Source organism: Patella vulgata, chromosome 8, assembly GCF_932274485.2.
Source record: "Patella vulgata chromosome 8, xgPatVulg1.2, whole genome shotgun sequence".
NCBI classification, from domain to species: Eukaryota; Metazoa; Mollusca; class Gastropoda; family Patellidae; genus Patella; species Patella vulgata.
The window spans coordinates 17,525,478-17,545,074 of record NC_065886.2 but is presented as its reverse complement, the minus strand read 5'-3'; the positions used below and the strand labels follow the sequence as shown (position 1 = coordinate 17,545,074).

Here is a 19,597-nt window from a genome sequence, read left to right as displayed (position 1 = left end):
CATTAATTATGCTCAGAGCTGCGTACGTGATCAATTGCATTGGGGAAAATTTCAAAGTAATCAGATGTAAAAATGGCTAAATATAGAGCATACGGAATGTCAGAATATATTGTAACGAATAGTAAACGGATAGTAAAATGATTCGGATAACCCTTATTTTTTTATCCGTTAACAAATATCCGAATAGTAGTTTCAACACTACCTAACAATTATCAGAATATTTAGATTGTAAATTTCGACAGTTATCTTTCTTTTCTCATTTTGACAGTTAATACTTTCGGACAGAGTTCATAGCATTCAGGTTTTTTTTTTCATAATCTTTAATGTGTACTCAATACTTAAATTATTCTCATTTTTCAGGGTCAGTTAATATTGGAAACTGGTAATTTAGAACTAGCAGCATTCTGTGTCAGGTAATATATTTTCAACCTTTTGTGAATGACAAGATTATTGCAAATCATTTTCGAGCATATAGACTTAGGAATAAACACAGTCATGTTGCACAGAGTAGCACCGCTGCCCGGGCAAAATTTCCCTCATAATACACTGCATGGCATATGCCTGTCTTCATTAGCCCAATCGATGTTGAAAAGTAGTACATTAAAGCTCATTCCATTTCATTTCATTTTCCACCCAATAAATTGTTCGCTATCTGTTGAGTAAATTAATCTATGAAACCACTAATGATAATAGTTTGAGTCTAGTAGTTAGCTTTCTTTTAATTGTTTTTGCCATTTGGGTTATTCTCAATTAATTTTCTCATTTTTAAATTCATCTTGATTGAGATAATAACTGCCTGGTCCTTAACAGACTTCGGGAAATAAAGGACGCAAACCCATTGTCTGTCGACCCACAATATCTGTAGAAACTCTGAGTTTCAAGAGTTTACATTGAAAACCCTGCTGGGGATGGTATACAGGGACCAGGGTCCTGTTTCTTGAAATCTTAAAATCCATATTTTAGTAGATACACTCGTACTTCAATTGTGATTGACTAAGCGCTAAAATCAATCTAATATTATCCAATCAAATTACTAAAATTCTGATTTTATCTTAGCTAAAATTTCATGAAACAGGCCCCAGGACCCTTTTTTATTTATTATGACATATTTATATTTATAGACAAGCATCAGAGTTGAGTGTCGATACAACGTCTAATTCACTGGGAGAACGACCAACCCAACAAGCCATTGTACAATCATTCCTTAAAAATTATGATAAGGTAAGATATACGATCACTGTTTTATATTACTGCACATGAATTTACTATTTGTTGAAATAAATGCACAATTTGTTTCAATTTTTATCACTGTGATTGATTATAAATCATATTGCACCCTAAAATATTTGTATTGGTTTGTAGAATGTAACTCTGTCTACAAATATTGTTTCTAAAGTTATAATTCTAAGATGGGTTAAGATAAGTTTTTGAGCTTATTTTTGCAAGTATTTTGGGTTTATATTCTTTTAATTTGACATTGATTTTGATAAATCTTGGTTAATATTGTAGCCTATAAAGTTGTTACAAGAATAAACGTAATTAAATTAACTTGTATTTATTAGCAGGATTACAAAGATAATAATATAAATGTATATATTGTTTCTTTTTTTTATTTTATTTAAAAAGAATGGTCAACCGGATACTGATAAAAAATCGATAAATAAACCTGATGCACTAGCCGAGGTTATAATTGTGTGATTAAAGTCTCTGAATGTCATTTGAAATTTTTAGGAATTTCTTACAAACTACAATGTTTTCAAAGTTGAATTTTTAACGAGATTATCAGTCCAAATATTGTTCAATTCTTTTAGTCAACATTCAGCATCCTTTTCAGGTTATATAAGCATGATATGGTCAAAAGTAAGCACCACCTGTAATCTTTGCTGCCATTTTTTTTAATCTGATTAAATCCTAACCTGTACATAGATTATCTATGATTGATATATTTCTTTTTTAAATCATAAATAAATGTAATAGACAAAAATAGATTAAATCCAAGCCCATAAATAGATTATCTACCAATGACTTTTTTTTTAATATTAATTAAATGTAATAGATAATGAGTTTGAGTACATTCAAATGACACATAGAGACTGTAATAACTTATGTTGTGATATTTGAACTAATATAAAAGTGAACACTAATTATCTAATAATTGAGTGGAATTTATTTTTTTGTGGACCAACAACTACATGTTAATATTGAATGGTTTGAAGTTTGTGAAAATTGTGCCATACTAGAATAACTCATTGAAGTAATATTCCTATTGTGTATCTATTGTACATTCCCAGTTATTGAACATCTAATCTGTTCAAGTGGTTTAAATGTGTGTGCTTTAGATCATAAGGTCTGTTGTCTGTAGTGGCTTGCAGAGAAGGCAACATTCCTGGGCATCCATTTCAGGATGGCATGCCATCAAAGATTGGAATTAAAATTAAGTTTTTGAAATTTGAAATTATCCCTGTTAATATTATTGTACAAGCTGTCCTACTTGATTTGAATAAAGAGTTTATTTCATCTGATTTTACTTCGAACAATCAAGAAGTTGGCCACCCGGGTATCACCAAACTTCTGCATATCACTGGTTATCTATACAAGTCATGGGTTATCTGCCTAGCATGAAACAGCTAAATATGCTTACATAATGCTTAAAAATTATTATATCTTTGGATAAAATATCTAGCTATTCAGAGGTAAACAAAATATGTCAAAAAGTTAAGATTTTGACGTTAAAGCTCTGATTATATGTGTAGATGTATGATTTATTTCGAATGTTTTATTTGAATAGGCTATAGATGCATTAACAGCTGCTACAAAAACTGTACGAGATCAAGGAGATAAAAAAACTGTTGCTCCACTCTTCATGTTACTAGGTAAAACACAGATGAAAGCTAAACGATTTAAAAATGCTGTTACCAGTTTTAACGAAGCTTTGTCTAGATTTGTAAGTATCTGCACTTTGAAATAATCCACTTTCAAATAGCTCCTATCTGAGTACTGGTTATACTTTCAAGGAGAACCTCACTATGTGATGTGTTTCAGACTGAGTCTCCCAAGGTGAGATGTGTCATATCAGACAGTGTTATTTTGGTTTAACCCTCTTCCTTCAATTAATACAAGTTATTAACAGGAAATGAGGTCATTGATTGCTCAGACCATTGGGTTCTGTCTGTAAGTTGATGTTGGGATGTATAAATTAAGTTAAAAGTTTACCTTATCATGCAGGTTATGTATTGATTTGATATGAATGATGCTGTATTCCTTTGATCTTTAGAGAAAGACATTATTTTATTTGTATTGAATATAAATGTAGTATAATTTCCATGTTTGAGTCTGTAAAGAATGTTTTTCCCTTGTAGAAACCGTGGCGTATCAGAGATCCATGGCCAGCAGAAACAAGTGAAGCACATTATCTATGTGGTGTCTGTCATATGGAACTTAGAAATGTTCACAGTGCTGTTGAATCATTTAACTCTGCTATTAAACTAGATTCACATTTTGCTGAAGTAAGTTCAATCATATTATTTAATCTTTCACCCAGACAGTATTCATCATTGAATTCAGCCTTTATTAAAGGAAAATATAGAAGTTCAGACTCTACACAATCAAAATAAATCTTATCAAAAACTATTTATTAAATTGATTATTTCTAAAATCATTTTATTTCAGGCATTCTATCAGCGAGGTTTAGCTCGAATGAAGTTAAAACAGTCTAAAGGAGTTCAAGATTTCAATAGAGCGCTGGCTATCAATCCTAAAATATTCCAGGCATATCTAAGTCGTGCCTGTTATTATGGTATGAAGAAGAACTATACTAAAGCTATACTCAACTGTAATGAAGCTTTAAAATTACAACCTAATAGTGTTAGAGCTTATCTATATAGGTAATGTAGTCCTTCTTCTTAATGTTATAAATTTTACCAGTAATTAAATCATTTTATCCAAATGGTAGCCCAAAATATTTTTTTTTTAAATTTTACTACTTCTTTCTAGATGCCTCGTGGGTTTTCTCCGGGTCCTCCGGTTTCCTCCCACTGCTAAAGACCCCTACGCGCAAGCGAAATATTGAAATAGAATTGAACCATGTATTAGTCCCGAAATGACCTAGTTTGTGTCAAGTGGACGTTAAACCCCATTTCTCTCTCTTTCTCTCTCTCTTTCTACATGTACTTACTACTTAGTTATTTTAAAAAGATTGATCTGTAACTTTGGGAGTCCTCATTTGTGAGTTCAAAATTGACAGAATTACATTTGAGTGACACAGAATTTAGTGCCTATAACTGATGAAATTGAATAACATCGTGTGTTGAAAAAAAATGCAGCGGAGTTGTTTCAACTGTCTTGGTTGTTTGTGACATTTTTTCATTCAGTCGATGAATGTGTTGTCCAAGATATTCTTGTTTCCTTAATTTTCATGGGATTGTGAGAATTCAATTCCAGAATGTTCTGTTGAGTATCGGATCCACTTTGCAGTTTCAGAACTAGGTTACCTCACTTGACTAAACCAATCAAACTTTGGTCAATAACTATTAAAAACAGAATGGTATAAGTGCACTGGTTGTTCTGACTACTCTGTGGATCAGTGTGACCCCAGGAAAGTTTTTCCAGTTGCTAACTGGAGTATCATTGGTCCCCACAAACACTTTACATAACCTTAATTATTCCAGAACTGTTTGTGTGATAAAAATCAGACTTATTGTCAGCTTTATTAATTGTTATATTTCTATTTTTTTAGAGGAGCATTAAAGTTTCATATCCGAGTTTATGAATTGGCTATAAAAGATTTGTCCAAAGCAGCCTCCATTGACAATTCATGTTCACTGGCCTACTTTAACCGTGCCGTCTGCTATCAAGAAAGCAAAATGTTTGACAAGGTAGGATGTCTTATTATTTTAGAATTTGAACTTATTTTCAGTCGAATATATAAAGAACAACTTTATTTTTGACATTTAAACTACTTCAGGAGCATCCTGAACAAGATTTTTTAAGATCTTCTTTGTCTTCCTCTTGATAATGGCAGAGATGAATATTGCTTCTAACAATGTCTGTTTGCGCATGTTTCAAATAACATTTGAATCAGGGTGTCAGTATACAAAATATCACTGTAGCACATTTGTTAGGGTTTAAGTATTGCATCTGGATTATAGCAGCCATGTTATAGGCCTTGATTTGAAAGAGGACAGGAGTAAGTGGAAATTTAATAGTTTAAGCTAACCTAGCTGTATGATTGGGTAACCGTGGTGACTGTCTCTCGATATGGCTCTGTTCTAACCTAGCTGTATGATTGGGTAGTAACAATGGTGACTGTCTCGCTATATGATATGGCTCTGCTGTAACCTAGCTACATGATTCATCATGTGATGTTTAGTCCCAGATTTATCTAAATCTTAAATAACTGAAATACAAAACAAAAAAAATAAAACCTCACCTATTATTCATGACCACAGTGTCTACAATAAAAGATTACCTCGTAGATATTGTATTTACGAATAACAATTATCTTGTAAAAACTTTTATGTCCAACCTCGTGCATTTTCACTGGGTCCATCCGTTTCCTCCCACAGCTACAGAAATAGAATTGAACCAAGTGTTATTCCTGAAATGACCTAGCTTGTGTCAAGTGGACGTTAAACCCCATTTCTCTCTCTCTCTCTCTCTCTGTAACTAATTTTGAAGTATTTATGACCTAACCCTAGTTCACTGAAAGTACCAAGCACTCTTTGTGCTTGTTTATTATACATGCTGGCTAATAAAGTTTCCCTAACCCAAAATACAGTACTTTTTTTATATTAATATTGAAAACATTATATATTACTAACAGGCTCTGATGGATTATGGTATAGTTTTATTATTAGGAGATCAACTATTATTAAAGGTATTGTATTTATCTCTTTAAATTAAAGGCTCAATACCACTCTTGTTGTAACAGAATAATATGTCCCAATCTTTATTCTGGTCAATAAATTGAACTATTTTACAGTATTCCAATTAATTGATGATACAAATTTCATCTTAACACACCTAATTTAAAAAATTGGCAAAATTCAACTAAATGATTTGAAAAACCTAACGTATACCTTTTCAAATGTGACTTGGATTTAAAAATATTTTCGAACCCTCTGGACAAGTAAAATAGGATGTAATGGATAATTTACACAACAGGTAGAAAACTTAAACATCTAATACTTAGAATAAGGCTGATATTTATTTACTGGAGCTGTCAAGCCAGCAAAAGTGTTATTGTCCCTTTAAGATATATTCACAAGCAAAAGTGAATAAGATTTATTAACTGTTTGATCAAGGCATGTTAATTGAATACCATTCCTTATATTCACTGTGTAGAACCTGTTACAAAACAATCAGGAATGAAATGAAATGTACGAACTGGGCAAATGAAGACGGAGGATACACTGTGCACTGACACTGTACTATGAGGGAATCTTTGCTCGCAGTTCTAGCCCACTCATATTTTGATTTCCAATTGTTAAGGGGGCTGTATTATGCTGCCAATTCTAGACTAAGCAGGACCTCATTTTTGCATTAATTGTTTATCTGTCCGGTATCACTGGCAATGGAAAAGCAGACTGGAAAATCCCAAGGATCAAACCCAGCCATCCTGGTTAGCGTGTCAGTGCCATACCACCATGATTCTCCCCTGAAAAACAAAAGTAGTCTACTATCATTTCGCTCTTCCTGCTTGAAAAATAATTAAATCTCTAATTGACTGTACGTTAATTGTATTATTTTATTATTAAGAAAACATTTAACTTTATTTCTCTTCCAGGTATTCATCAACAGAGGATTGTTATATTTTGAAAGGAAGGATTATGCGAATGCACTCTATGATTTCCAAATGTCAGCTAAATTAAGTCCCGAGAATCATCGCATACATCATACACTGGGTCTATGTTATCATAAGTAAGTTTTATATTTATTTAATGCAGAGTATCTATAGACCAATTACATGAAGAGTTATTTCTCCTTTAACCCTTTATATTAATTCTATGAGGATACTCGAACGTTTTGGAATTTTCTCTTGTGCATTGAAGTCTTTAGCAGTGTGAGAAAAGCAGAGGAAATGTAGAAAAATGGAAAGACAACTTACTCCTTGTCATGTACATTTTTGGGATCGAAACAATTCCACTTGACTTAAAGCCCATGTTAGACATTAATTATTATAGATTAGATTTTTTAAAGATGGGATTATATATTAATTATTATAGGTTAGATTGTTTACAAGATGCAGTTAAAACATTTACAAAATGTCTAGAAATCAAACCATTCTTCCTAGATGGTCTTATATCTAGAGGTAATGTCTACATGGATTATGGTAATAAAGATGGACTGATATTTGCTAGGTAAGATATTTATCTTTTACTTTTATGTTATTTGTATACCTCTGATATTCTCAATTGAGTGAGGAAGGGTCAGAGCCAGATTAAAATTTTGCAGGTTCCTTGACGAACACATACTGTCAGCTACCATGTCACACAACACAGTTTGTAGTAATATTTAAACAAGTGTGTTTTTAACTCTGATTTAAATTTAACAAAAGTTGAACTTTCTCTGATTGTTCTTGGTAGCTTATTCCACATGTTTTTAAAACCACGATAAAATTACAATTATCAATATATTTATATGTATTTTTTTTGCAGACGTGATTATCAAAGAGCTCTAAAATTAGATCCAATGTGTCTGCCTGCTCGTGTTAACCTGGCTTATACATTACAAGTTGAAGGTCATTTAATGCAGGCATGGAGACAGTTTACAGCAGCTATAGATGTTAAACCTTGTAAGTCAAAATAAAGACATTTCACTGTGTATTTATTAAGAGGAAATGAATGAAATGGGGTTTAATATCCTACTTTTCTATACCAACTGGGCTAATGAAGATGGGTAAGATCTAAATATTAAGGCTACCTGCAGATTTCGTCAGTGTCACGAAATGTAAACAGGGTTAGGGCATGGGGCATGTGATGTGATTGTTGCCAAGGATTATGGGTTACGGTAAGGGTTAGGGCTAGGTCTTAACTTAGGGTTAGCCCTGTTTCCATCACGTGATCTTGGCGAAATCTGCAGATGGCCTAAATATTTAAATCTAACCATGTACGTAGTGCGCTATGAGGGGGAAATTGAATTCCTATTGTCAAGGTTTTTTTTATGTGCATGTCTACATGTACACAGAGCTTTGAATGTTTTGACCCATCTGAATGACAGTTATTTAGTGGTCCATGTTGTCTTCATTGCAATATGATCATGAGTAGAGGAAGAATAAATATTAGTTAACTTGATGTTTTCAGAAAATATGGCCATGACAGTTATTTCCCTTTCAATCTGGGGATCTCAAAGATACACATCACTTCTCGATTGCTTGATGTAACCACCATCTTACATCAGTTGTACCAGGTACAATGTACCTTTGAGGTGCCCGGATATTCTACGACCTTAACTCACACTATCTTTTCTGAAAACTACAGTCTATGTATTGTATGCATCCATTTGAATAAGCCTCAGGATTGTTAGGTGGCCGATTGTTTTAACATGTGCCTATTAGATCATAAGGTCTGTCATTGAGTCGGGGGATTGGATGGCCGAATGGTTAGCACGCGCGCGCTGTATCATACGGTCTGTCATTGAGTCAACTGGCGGGGTTTTGATTCCCCGGTTGTACGTGACCAGGAGTAGGGTCGCCTGTCCAACCTCGTGGGTTTTCTGCCGGTCCTCCGGTTTCCTCCCACAGCTAAAGACCCCTACGCGCAAGCGAATTATTGAAATAAAATTGAACCATGTGTTAGTCCCGAAATGACTTAGTTTATGTCGAGTGGATGTTAAACCCCATTTCTCTCTCTCTCCCTCTGTCATTGAGTCAAGTGGCATGGTTTCCCCGTTTGTGTGTGACAAGGAGTGGGCTTGCCTGTCCTACACTGGGTCCTCTGTCATTGAGTCAAGTGGCGTGGTTTCCCCGTTTGTGTGTGACAAGGAGTGGGCTTGCCTGTCCTACACTGGGTCCTCTGTTTTCATCCCACAGCTAAAGAACCCTACATGCAAGTGAATTATTGAAATAATATTGAACCATATGTTAGTCCCAAAATGACAAAGTTTGTGTCAAGTGGATTTTAAACCCCATTTCTCTCTCTTTCTCTCTCCCTGAATAAGCCTCTGTGTGCCTTTAAAAGTCTGAATAAAATCATCCTTCAAATTTCACAAGAATGATAAATATTTGCAATGATAATAATGTTGTTTTGTGTTATTTTTCAGCATTTAAACCAGCATTAGAAGGTAGAGCTATAATCAATTTACAGATGAGTAGTACGTTCGCTGCTTCACAAGATATTACAGCCTCCATTAAAGTAGCACCTACGGCTGAATTATTAACTAATAGAGGTGTTATTAATCAGGTAATTATCTATTTGATATTCATGTTCAGGTTTTAATTTTCATTTTATTCAGAAATTCTGTTTCTTTTTAAAGTTTACATTGATTTATCACCTACATCTTTATCTCTCTTAGATAAATATAATAATAATTGTGCTATATGTCTAATTACAAAACAGCAACTGTCTTTACATTGAAATTGGGCTGATGTTGACTATTTGACTTGTTTCGTCTTCAATATGACTTGACATTTGAACAAATGGGGCGTGGGGGGTGGATGGCCGTCTTGGCCGAATGGTTTAAAGCATTTGCTTTAGATAATAAGGTCTGTCGGTGAGTCAAGTATGTGACTAGGAGTAGGGTTGCCTGTCCAACCTTGTTTTCACCAGGTCCTCCGTTTTCCTCCCACTGCTCAAGACACCTACACGCAAGCAAATTATTGAAATAAAATTGAACTATTTGTTATCCCAAAATGATATAGTTTGTGTCGAGAGGACGTTAAACTCCATTTCTATCTTTTTGACCAATATTGATATGATGTATTTATTGGTTTTAGATAATTGTTTATTATTATTTCAGTTTATGAATGATTCTATCAATGCTATGAAAGATTATCAGCAAGCTGTAAAATTAGATGGCACTTATTCACTGGCTTACTTTAATATGGGAAATATAAACTTTCATACCCGACACTTCAAACAGGTAATATACCACTATTAACATGGATGTCATCTTATGATTTTGATATTGCACAATCATATTGTTTGTATGAGGTAGTGTTTCTTGGGATGTGTGGGAATTATGGCATAAAATGTATCTAAGAGTGAGTTTGATTGGTTTTGAGATTGAAATGAAATATGTGCTTGATTGGCTGATATAAATAGCACTCTCAATGGAATAGGAAGTTGAACTCAGCAATGTATGAAAGTAGGTAAGATTTCAATGTAGTGTAAAAATCAGAAAAATACTATTGTAATCTAATTTTAATTAAACTTTAAAATATGGTCCTGCTGTACTTACTATTAGAGAAATCTGTTTCCACAATTATGGCTTGCCATTATAAATTAATTAACAAACAATGTTTTAAAGACACTAGAAAAGTGTCATTGTCTTCCTTAAAATGATCTACAGTGTTGACGAAACATTAATCCTAATTCTGTAACCCGCCCATTTTCAAATTAAGATTTGTTATGTATTTCAGGCATTATGTAACTATGATAAAGCTATTGAGTTCAACAAGAAAGATGAATCTGCTTTTCTTAATAGAGCTATAACTAAGGTTTGTTTGATTTTACATTAGTATAATTGAAATATTAAATTTACATTATCATAATCAAAATCTGAATTTTATGTTAAAATAATCGATAAAATAAATTTATATTATCACAATTAAGATAGTAAATTTATGTTAATCAATAGGTTAAATTTCTGACTCCAGTCAGTACCCATCTGTTCGTATTTCTAGAAACTCTAATTAACAAATATTTGCTGTACTTATGTACCTTATTTCACATTTTTATATTTGATATATTTTTCTAGGTGTTATTACGAGATGCTCAGGGAGCTTTAATTGATTTTAAGGCAGCTATTAAACTAAGTCCCCACTCAGCCCACATGTATTTTAATCGTGGTAATCTCTACAGTTCTCTACAACAGTATGATAAAGCTGAAAAAGATTACACAAAAGGTAAGTGAGAATAGTTGTGTACTTTCAAACAGTCGGTAAATTTAAATGCCACAAAAACTCATAGAGAACCATTAAAATGGTTGTATCAATCTGTTCTTATTAATGAAACTTTTGATTGGTCAGTATCAGGACTTGGAATCCTTTATTTACAATCATCACTATTCTTGTAGCTTTATTCGTAGACATAAGGCGGAGGAGCCACTGTGTTTATTCCCGGTGTGGACAGAGAAAGTTCATTAGGATTTTCCGTTGTGGTTCCCCTTTGTCAAGGGTGCAAAACAGAGGGCCTAGCAAGGGACAAGGTTTTGTTGTTTGGATGGGATGAAAAACCCAGGTCCTGTGTACACATTGGCATGCATGAAAAAGATCCCTTGACAGTTGGAATTCAAAATAAGAGTAGTAGGCTGTAGTGCCAGGCAAAATTTCCCTCATAGCACACTGTATGCATATGCCCATCTTCATTAGCCCAATTGGAACAGAAAAATAGGACGTTGAACCCCCTTTTACTTTATATTCATATACATAGTGCAGATTTAGGGATGGGATTTGAGATTTGCCTATAAAAAAAAATTCACATGGAGACTAATTTCAGAATGAATAAAAATATAAAAATTTAGATTTTCCTGAATTCGCTTCAGTCAAAGATTGCCCCAAACAAATGAAAAGAAAAAACACCATGTAGTCCTATAAATAAATTTTTCATCAGTAATAGTAGTTGTAATATATTAAACATTTAGTTGATATTTCTATCAAAGAAAAGTTAAAAGTTGAATATGTATTTCATGATATAAAGAAATGTTGAACATGTATTTAATATGATATAAAGAAAAGTTGAATATGTATTTAATAGGATATAATTATTTATATTATAGCTTTAGAATTGGTACCAGATGATGCTTTAACATTAAAGAGACGAGCAGATGTTAGAGGAAAGTTAGGAAGGAGACAAGAAGCTGTAGCCGATTATAAACATGCCATAGAAATACAGGGACGACCAAAACGAGTTCAATAGGGGACAAATAAATTCCCAAATTTGTGATCAATGTATATTTTATATCAGCATTAAGTCATTGAAGTGTTTTAGGTTGTAACTGTCAAGATTAACAAAATACCCAAACAAAAATTTAATATTTGCTAAACATGTACAAATGACTGCAGATTAACTGCAAAATGCATCCCAAATATGTGACTCTTTAAGAGGTTTGTTACTGTAGCATGTGGTAACAGTTTCTAAATTTTAGACTCTTTAAGAGGTTTACTGCTGTAGCTTGCTCATGATTACAGATTCTAGTTTTTGGACACTTTTAAAGGTTTACTACTGTAACTTGCTTGTGGTAACAGTTTCTAAATTTTAGATTCTGGACACTGCCAAGGTTTACTACTGCAACTTGCTTGTGATTACAGATTATAAATTTTAGACTCCTTAAAGGATTACTACTGTAGTTTGCCTGTGGTTACAGATTATAAATTTTGGACTCTTTAAAAGATATTCTGCATATTGTTTATAATAAAAGATTCTAAATTGACCTGTCAACATTCCAGCCATATATTAATCCAGACATGTATTTGAAAATTGATCTTTGATAACTTTATTCACTTTTAAGAGCATTGATATTTAATATATACATATGTAAATATATCTTGAGTTGCTGTGATATAACTTGAAAATTCTGTCCATCTTTATATGTATACATGTATATAAGTTAATACTAAATTGATCAATTTGTATGCCAAAATATAAATCTAGATATATATATTTGAAAATTGATCTTTAATTAATTTAATTATCTTTTAAGAGAATATTTAATTTGTTTATATATTTGTAAATATATCTGGAGTTGCTGTGATATAATATGAAAAGTCTGTTCAGCTAGATATATAAATTATTACTGGGGTGATAAATTTGTATGCCAAATATTTATTATTTTTGTTAAAAAATAGTTTTTGAACATCCACATTGTTTGTCAAAAAATAAAACAATACATAAAACTGAATTGTGGGGTTTTTTTGCCTATTGATTAGGAGAATTTGGGCATTCTGGAATGTTTTTGGTTTTCTTGTAAGATTGGGTGTATATCAAAATTGCCATACTTTTTTGGAAATAACTACCCGATAAATACATGTATCTTTAAAAACATCGGGGTCACGGTGGCTAAGTGGGTAAAGCACTGGCTCGCTAGCCTAGAGGTCGGGTGTTCGATTCCTGCATTGGCCGAGAAAGTTCATCCTGATTTTCCGGCATGGTTCCCCCTTGTCAGTGATGCAGGACAGAGGGCCTGACAAGGACAGCTGTCCAGTCTTTCGGATGGGGACGGAAAAACTGAGGTCCCATGTACACATTGGCGTGCATGTAAAAGATCCCTTGGCAGTTAGAAGTCGGTATAAGAGTAGGCTGTAGCGCCGTTGTCCAGGCAAAATTTCCCTCATAGCACACTGTATGGCATATGCCCAACTTCATTAGCCCAGTTCGGAGCAGAACAGTAGGATGTTAAACACCATTTCATTTCATTATTAAAAACATCTCCCAGCTCTTATGTTTGTTAACCTTAACTAAGGATATTTTATATTTGCCTTCTTTTGTATGAAGTAAATATCAAACATCACCCATATAAAGGTTTTCACAAATAGAGCATACCACATGTATCTTACATTATTAATTACAACTATAATTGAATATCGTTCCCGGTGAAGATGTATGTGATAAAACAACTGGTATTACAATTGGACTGAATTAGATATGCATTAAGTCAATATTGAAACAGGGAGAATCATTGTTTACTTTACACGTTGCCTAATATGGATTTATTTGTTGAATTCTTTTGCCGTCTGCTCATGTCAACATGGACCCATTAGATAGAACGAACGACCAACCAGTGCACAAATAACAAAAAAAAGGCTTCTCAATTGTTTTATGAATATTGTTTATTTAAGAAATAAAATAAAAAATTGGACATGCAAAACATGATATGTACAAAATCAATATGAAACCAAGCAGAAACAGCAAAATGTTTAAAAAGTCAATAAATTAATGGACTTGAAAACAAGATCATGAAAATAATAAAGATGTGAATAAAATATTGAATGACAATAAAGGTATTTATTTATTGGAAGGGAGAAAAACATCTAACATAATAATACTACATCCATTCAAACACATCCATAGCCTGACCATTCAATAGAATTTATATGTAAAAATCAATTCCTAATTTCAATTTACTAAAAATTTGCTTTAATATTATATAGATTTTCTATTTTAATCGAAAAATTTGACCGTAAACTGTTGTTTTGTGGTTAATAATATGTATTCTATTGAATGCAGCACTGATTTAAAGAAGAGTATTATAGCACCAATGTTTATATGATAAGGCCATTAGAAAATGCATACAACATTTGGTACATGGCGTATTAATTGGTAGGAAAATATGGAAGTCTTAAAGAGAAGTTGTATTTGGTATAAAAATAAGATGATCTTTGAGCATTTCCATTTCTATATACAGTGGTGATTATTACAATTAATTATACTTAAATAACTTGCACAGCAAGATTCAAATTTTTACTTACTTTCATCCCCACCCCCTCCAAATTTGAACCAACATAACAAAATAAAGGTAATAATTTTCACACTTCACACACACATGACATTAAATATGTATAGCTTACAGAACACATTTCTTCCTAACCACAAACAATGGTTTCAAAAAAATAATAAATTACTTTAAACAATATGAAGTAAGTTACTGAATGAATTTTCTATAACCATACTTTATACTTAACCAGTTTAATGATATGATATACTTATTTAACCAGTTTAATGATAAGATATACATGTACTTATTTAACCAGTTTAATGATATACTTATTTAACCAGTTTAATGATATACTTATTTAACCAGTTCAATGATATACTTAATCAGTATATATACTTATTTAACCAGTTTAATGATATACTTATTTAACCAGTTTAATGATATACTTAATCAGTATACGTAATCTGTTTATCTTATTTTGTTACTTTTAACCATCTGATCATTATTGATTATATGGCACTTTATGATTATACATTAATCTTTTTATTGTTTACACTTAACCAGTTTTCCATATTATCATTAATCAGTTGATTAGAATTATAAATAATCCTATTTAATATTTTACTGTATTACAGTAATAATTTACACTTGATCTATGAAGAATAAAACAATATTTCGATAATTTTAAGAAAATCATACTAACCATTTATAAATAAACAATTCTTTATATTTAGCATATTAAGCGTCAAACCTAATAATAAAGGAAACTGTGATTTCTCAAAATCAGCTATTACACCAATACTGCATAAATAGAACAATAAATAATAACTTGAAAAATTAAAATGAAAAATGTTAATTACAATTATCATTCTATAATTATAATGTATTGAATCTACAATACTTTAAAAACAAAATAATTTACATTTATATTACACAAATTAAGTGAATAAATTATTCTCTTAAATGTAAAACATATTCTGGACATTAAACTTTGAGTAATATCTTCATTAACACCTTATTAAACCTCTAAGACAAACAAGAAATTTCATCTTGCAAGCACAGACAGAAATGCAAAATAAATTTGAACAAAAATGCCAAAATTTGAAAAAGCGATACAGCAGATGGCACAAAACTCTTAACAATAAAATAAAAATAATTATAACTATTTCAACATTTCTTGCCTATATCCGGTCATATATAATAGATATGCTGTAATGAATGAGATATATCAATTTTAAAATTTTCACTTATGGAAAATATTTAAATCTACATGCATAACACATTGAAACATATCAAATAAACTCTCAAGTTATCTTTTCAGCTAATATTAAGAATCCTACATTAACCCTTTCCTCTGACTTATATATAGAAATCAGGATAGATTATCCAGTTTACTTGTTAATACAAACTCAAAAGATTACTTAGACCTCTTTGATTTTTGTAAAAAATAAAATTGTTGATATGTTTTTTTTGACGACAACGTGTCTTCACTTAAAATGTTACACCTACAAAGCCATTGTTGAAATATAATTGATTTTGTGTTCCACTATCGACACAGCCAAAAATGAAAATAAAATTTTTTCGAAACAAAAATTTAATGGCATCAGATCAACCCAATTCAGTATTTCATTTGGGCCTAAATCCAAAGAGATATAGTGTCTTGAATGGGGCTTAAACTTGGAAAATAAAACATGTATATTTGAAACAAATATTAGGAAGTATGATTTGTGGTGATAAAAAAAACACACATTCAAAACTTATTTGAACAAGAGAAGCACACACACAGACTCTTTTAAAAAAACAAGATGACACTGTCCCTGTATAATCACCGAGGTCACAGTTTGGAATGCTGAAATTATTGGAAGAAATTCCAAAATGTAATGCAAAGTAATGGGCGAAAATGCTTTGATTTTTGCGGTGCTCAGGATTAAAAATTCAACATGGATGACTGTTACGAAACATAAGAGACGTCTGTGTTCAGAGGATTGTGTGATGGGTACAAAATGTATGTTCTTACAAGTGAAAACCATGAAGTGATTAGTTAAACAATAGTTTTGGGGACAAAAAATTCAATATTACTCTAATCTCAAAGCCTATTAGGAACCAAAAAGTCTTAAAACCACTGAGTTAAAAGACTAGTTCTGAACTACAGTACCTATTGGTGACAATATGTATCAGTTTATCTATAGTCTAGTTCATATTACCAGAAAAAAAAAATTCAGGATAAAATCTACAAATTTATCTCTTTGAATATTCAATCATTTCTGTTCGGTCTTAAATTTTGAACTGGAAATAATTCAACGTACACAAAAACTGGAATTATTTTACAGTGTAGTTTTTTCGGTTCTTCAATTCAAATTTTCCCATATTGCACATACTTTCTGGATTGAAGTTTGAAAAGTCCAAGCTATGATTGAGTTTTGGTTTGATTTCAGTATGAGTATTTCACATACAATTTCAATGAATTTAAGATTCAAAATTTTACTTTTTTCTAGCATTTTGAACTACACTATAAGTTACTGTAATTATGTCGTATCTTCAGATCAAGTTTACCAAAGCTAAAATTGTCCATATCAAAACCCATAATAAAGTTTTAAAATAATAAAAATGTCTAGTTTGTGACTATATTCTATAATGCCCTGATTTATGTGAGACACGCAATAAAGTTCTTCTAGCTAAAGGAATACAGCTTTAAGAAGGCAGGTCTAGGTAATTAGGCTTCACTAGAAGACTATATGGGACTAGAATTCCTATAATATAATGATATATTTATACAATGATATGTCATGGTTTTAAACAATAACATATTTTATGATATGATATATTACGAATATGGCTACATTTGCCATGCCTCATACTCTGTGATGACCAGTCCACTTCCAGCAGACGATTAAATACAACTCTAAAATTTAGAACAAGAATTAAAACACTGATTCACATTTTGGTCTGTTTTGAACTTTTTTACTGTCTATCACAGACAACCTAATATAAAACAGGTGTCACTTACATCATTACCATCTAAAGACATGTTTAGGAAAAGCACACCTTAATGGTACCTTTGACCGTGATTAGATAGCTAAGCAAATGTCTGAACAATCAAAGCCTTTCAAAAAATTTCTGTGAATTTTCTGCAATATGGTATTCAATCAATAAGTTGAGTAGAACAATCAGTTCTGTGCATTACTGAACACAGCCTATAAAAAAACGTTAGCCTACAACAGCATGTTAATTAAGTTTTTCCAGTAACTAATAGCTTCATTGCTAACCGGATATCAAAAAGTGCATGAGATAATAGAAAATGAGGCAAGTGAAATGAAGTGGTTGGTACTATAATCATGGACTTTAATATAATAAGGTCCCTGTTATAATTAACATGATATGACTAAATTTGAAATGATGTAATATAGGGCACACTTTATTAGGTCGGATATGGGAAACATTTGTTTTAAAATAGGGCGTTGTATAATATTTACAATCAGATCTACATGTACGTACAAATAATATAAGATAATTATATTCTATAAATAATTTATATATCTTATATTTGCATACCAGTATTTTTCAATGAAAAGAAAGCTTAATCCAATTTTTTTAAAGTTTCAAAATAAAAACCTATTATACACAAGTTTTCTATTTACTTTATAAGGCACAAAAATGAAGTAAAATCACAGTTCTAATACAGCACTCATAATTTACAGGCTTCACCCTAAGTAAAAACAGTGACTAACAGTCAATACTTTTAATACCCAATACCTGTATGTACTGACAATATTAAATATAGCAAACAGCATTTACATTTAACGCTACAGTCAATGAATATAATGATGCATTATGTAAGAGCTAAATCTGTGTATTGCTTCAAATGTTATATAAATTATCATATAGACATTTATTCACATGATAGAACTACCCTCTAGACCATCGAATGGCTAATATATTGAGTGGATTAGACAATATCTGCCATATCTTTTGTTAGACTTATATAGATGTTACTCACTCAACAGAGACTGCCGATAGAAGGACTGAAATCAAAACTTGTGTTTATTATAGTGGCAATGGTAATTGACAATCAAGATTATTTATTTTATTTTTTGTCAAAACTTCAAACATTCATAACTTTGCTCAGAATAAAGTAATTTACTGAAACTATTATAACAAGAACAACCAGGTTTAAATCTTACATAATGCATCTTTAATAAACCATATCACTGTAGAATGTAGAGTGTAACTAAAAGATGAAGTATTCTAGAAATATAATAGAATTCTAATCTTTTAACTTTGAGAAACTTTCATCTAAATATACTGTGTGATGTAAACAATTCAATTACAAACATTTTCAAAAACTATATATAACTTTTTCTTTTCATACATGTATTTCTTTGGAATATAATAAAATATTTCCATACAAAATATGTCTTTCTCTGTATACACGTATGTAATATCACTTCCCAGGGCAGCACTTGATTTCCCGAAGTTACATGGCAGATTTTACAAACAAAATAACAATGGGACTTTTTTGGGACCCAACATTGATGGTCAGATACAAGTGTGGCCCCAGTCTCTTTCATATACAATATACATTTATTTCAAAACTATATAAATTTCTCTTTCAAAATATTTTCTTACGATATTCGTTTCTTTAATCACTGCCTCTGTACTGTCTTAACTACACTTTGGTCTGTACTATCTGTATCCAAACGAACACTAACTAGTCTTTTAAAATGGCCGTCAAAATTACCAATATAATTTATGATTAAGTATGTAATATGGCCGTGGTAGCGGACATATTACAAAATGGCTGCTAATGATATGATGTAGATGAGCTGTGTTAACAGCAATCACAGCCATGATGATATTTGAGATTTGACTTTTTTCAGGTGTAAAAGACCAGACGGCCATTTTTTAAGAAGAGCTAGTGAACGTTTGAGGGATAGTCAACTTGTTTGAACGTGAACGACACAAGCACCTGCCCGCCCTGTACATAATGACGACACCTATAAAATAAATA

General features: G+C 31.7%; 2 protein-coding genes across 5 annotated transcripts in view; one reads left to right on the top strand and one right to left on the bottom strand.

Annotated features, from left to right (window-relative positions):
* LOC126830016 (uncharacterized) overlaps positions 1-13,029 on the top strand; it is a 45,674-nt gene extending 32,645 nt beyond the window's left edge. The window contains exons 38-52 of the mRNA XM_050560219.1: positions 361-413; positions 1,122-1,221; positions 2,789-2,944; positions 3,360-3,506; positions 3,670-3,884; positions 4,736-4,874; positions 5,822-5,875; positions 6,785-6,918; positions 7,224-7,358; positions 7,656-7,792; positions 9,259-9,398; positions 9,955-10,077; positions 10,577-10,654; positions 10,915-11,062; positions 11,935-13,029. Coding sequence (XP_050416176.1) covers positions 361-413; positions 1,122-1,221; positions 2,789-2,944; positions 3,360-3,506; positions 3,670-3,884; positions 4,736-4,874; positions 5,822-5,875; positions 6,785-6,918; positions 7,224-7,358; positions 7,656-7,792; positions 9,259-9,398; positions 9,955-10,077; positions 10,577-10,654; positions 10,915-11,062; positions 11,935-12,074 — 1,899 coding nt within the window. The 3' untranslated portion in view covers positions 12,075-13,029. The remainder of the gene's footprint in view (positions 1-360; positions 414-1,121; positions 1,222-2,788; positions 2,945-3,359; positions 3,507-3,669; positions 3,885-4,735; positions 4,875-5,821; positions 5,876-6,784; positions 6,919-7,223; positions 7,359-7,655; positions 7,793-9,258; positions 9,399-9,954; positions 10,078-10,576; positions 10,655-10,914; positions 11,063-11,934) is intronic.
* Positions 13,030-13,966: 937 nt separating this feature from the next.
* The window catches only part of LOC126829335 (kelch-like protein 5), a 79,331-nt gene continuing 73,700 nt past the window's right edge, over positions 13,967-19,597 (bottom strand). For all 4 annotated transcript variants that reach the window (XM_050559137.2, XM_050559132.2, XM_050559134.2 and 1 more), the window contains one exon: positions 13,967-19,583. In XM_050559137.2, the coding sequence (XP_050415094.1) occupies positions 19,524-19,583 (60 nt within the window). In that variant the 3' untranslated portion in view covers positions 13,967-19,523. The remainder of the gene's footprint in view (positions 19,584-19,597) is intronic.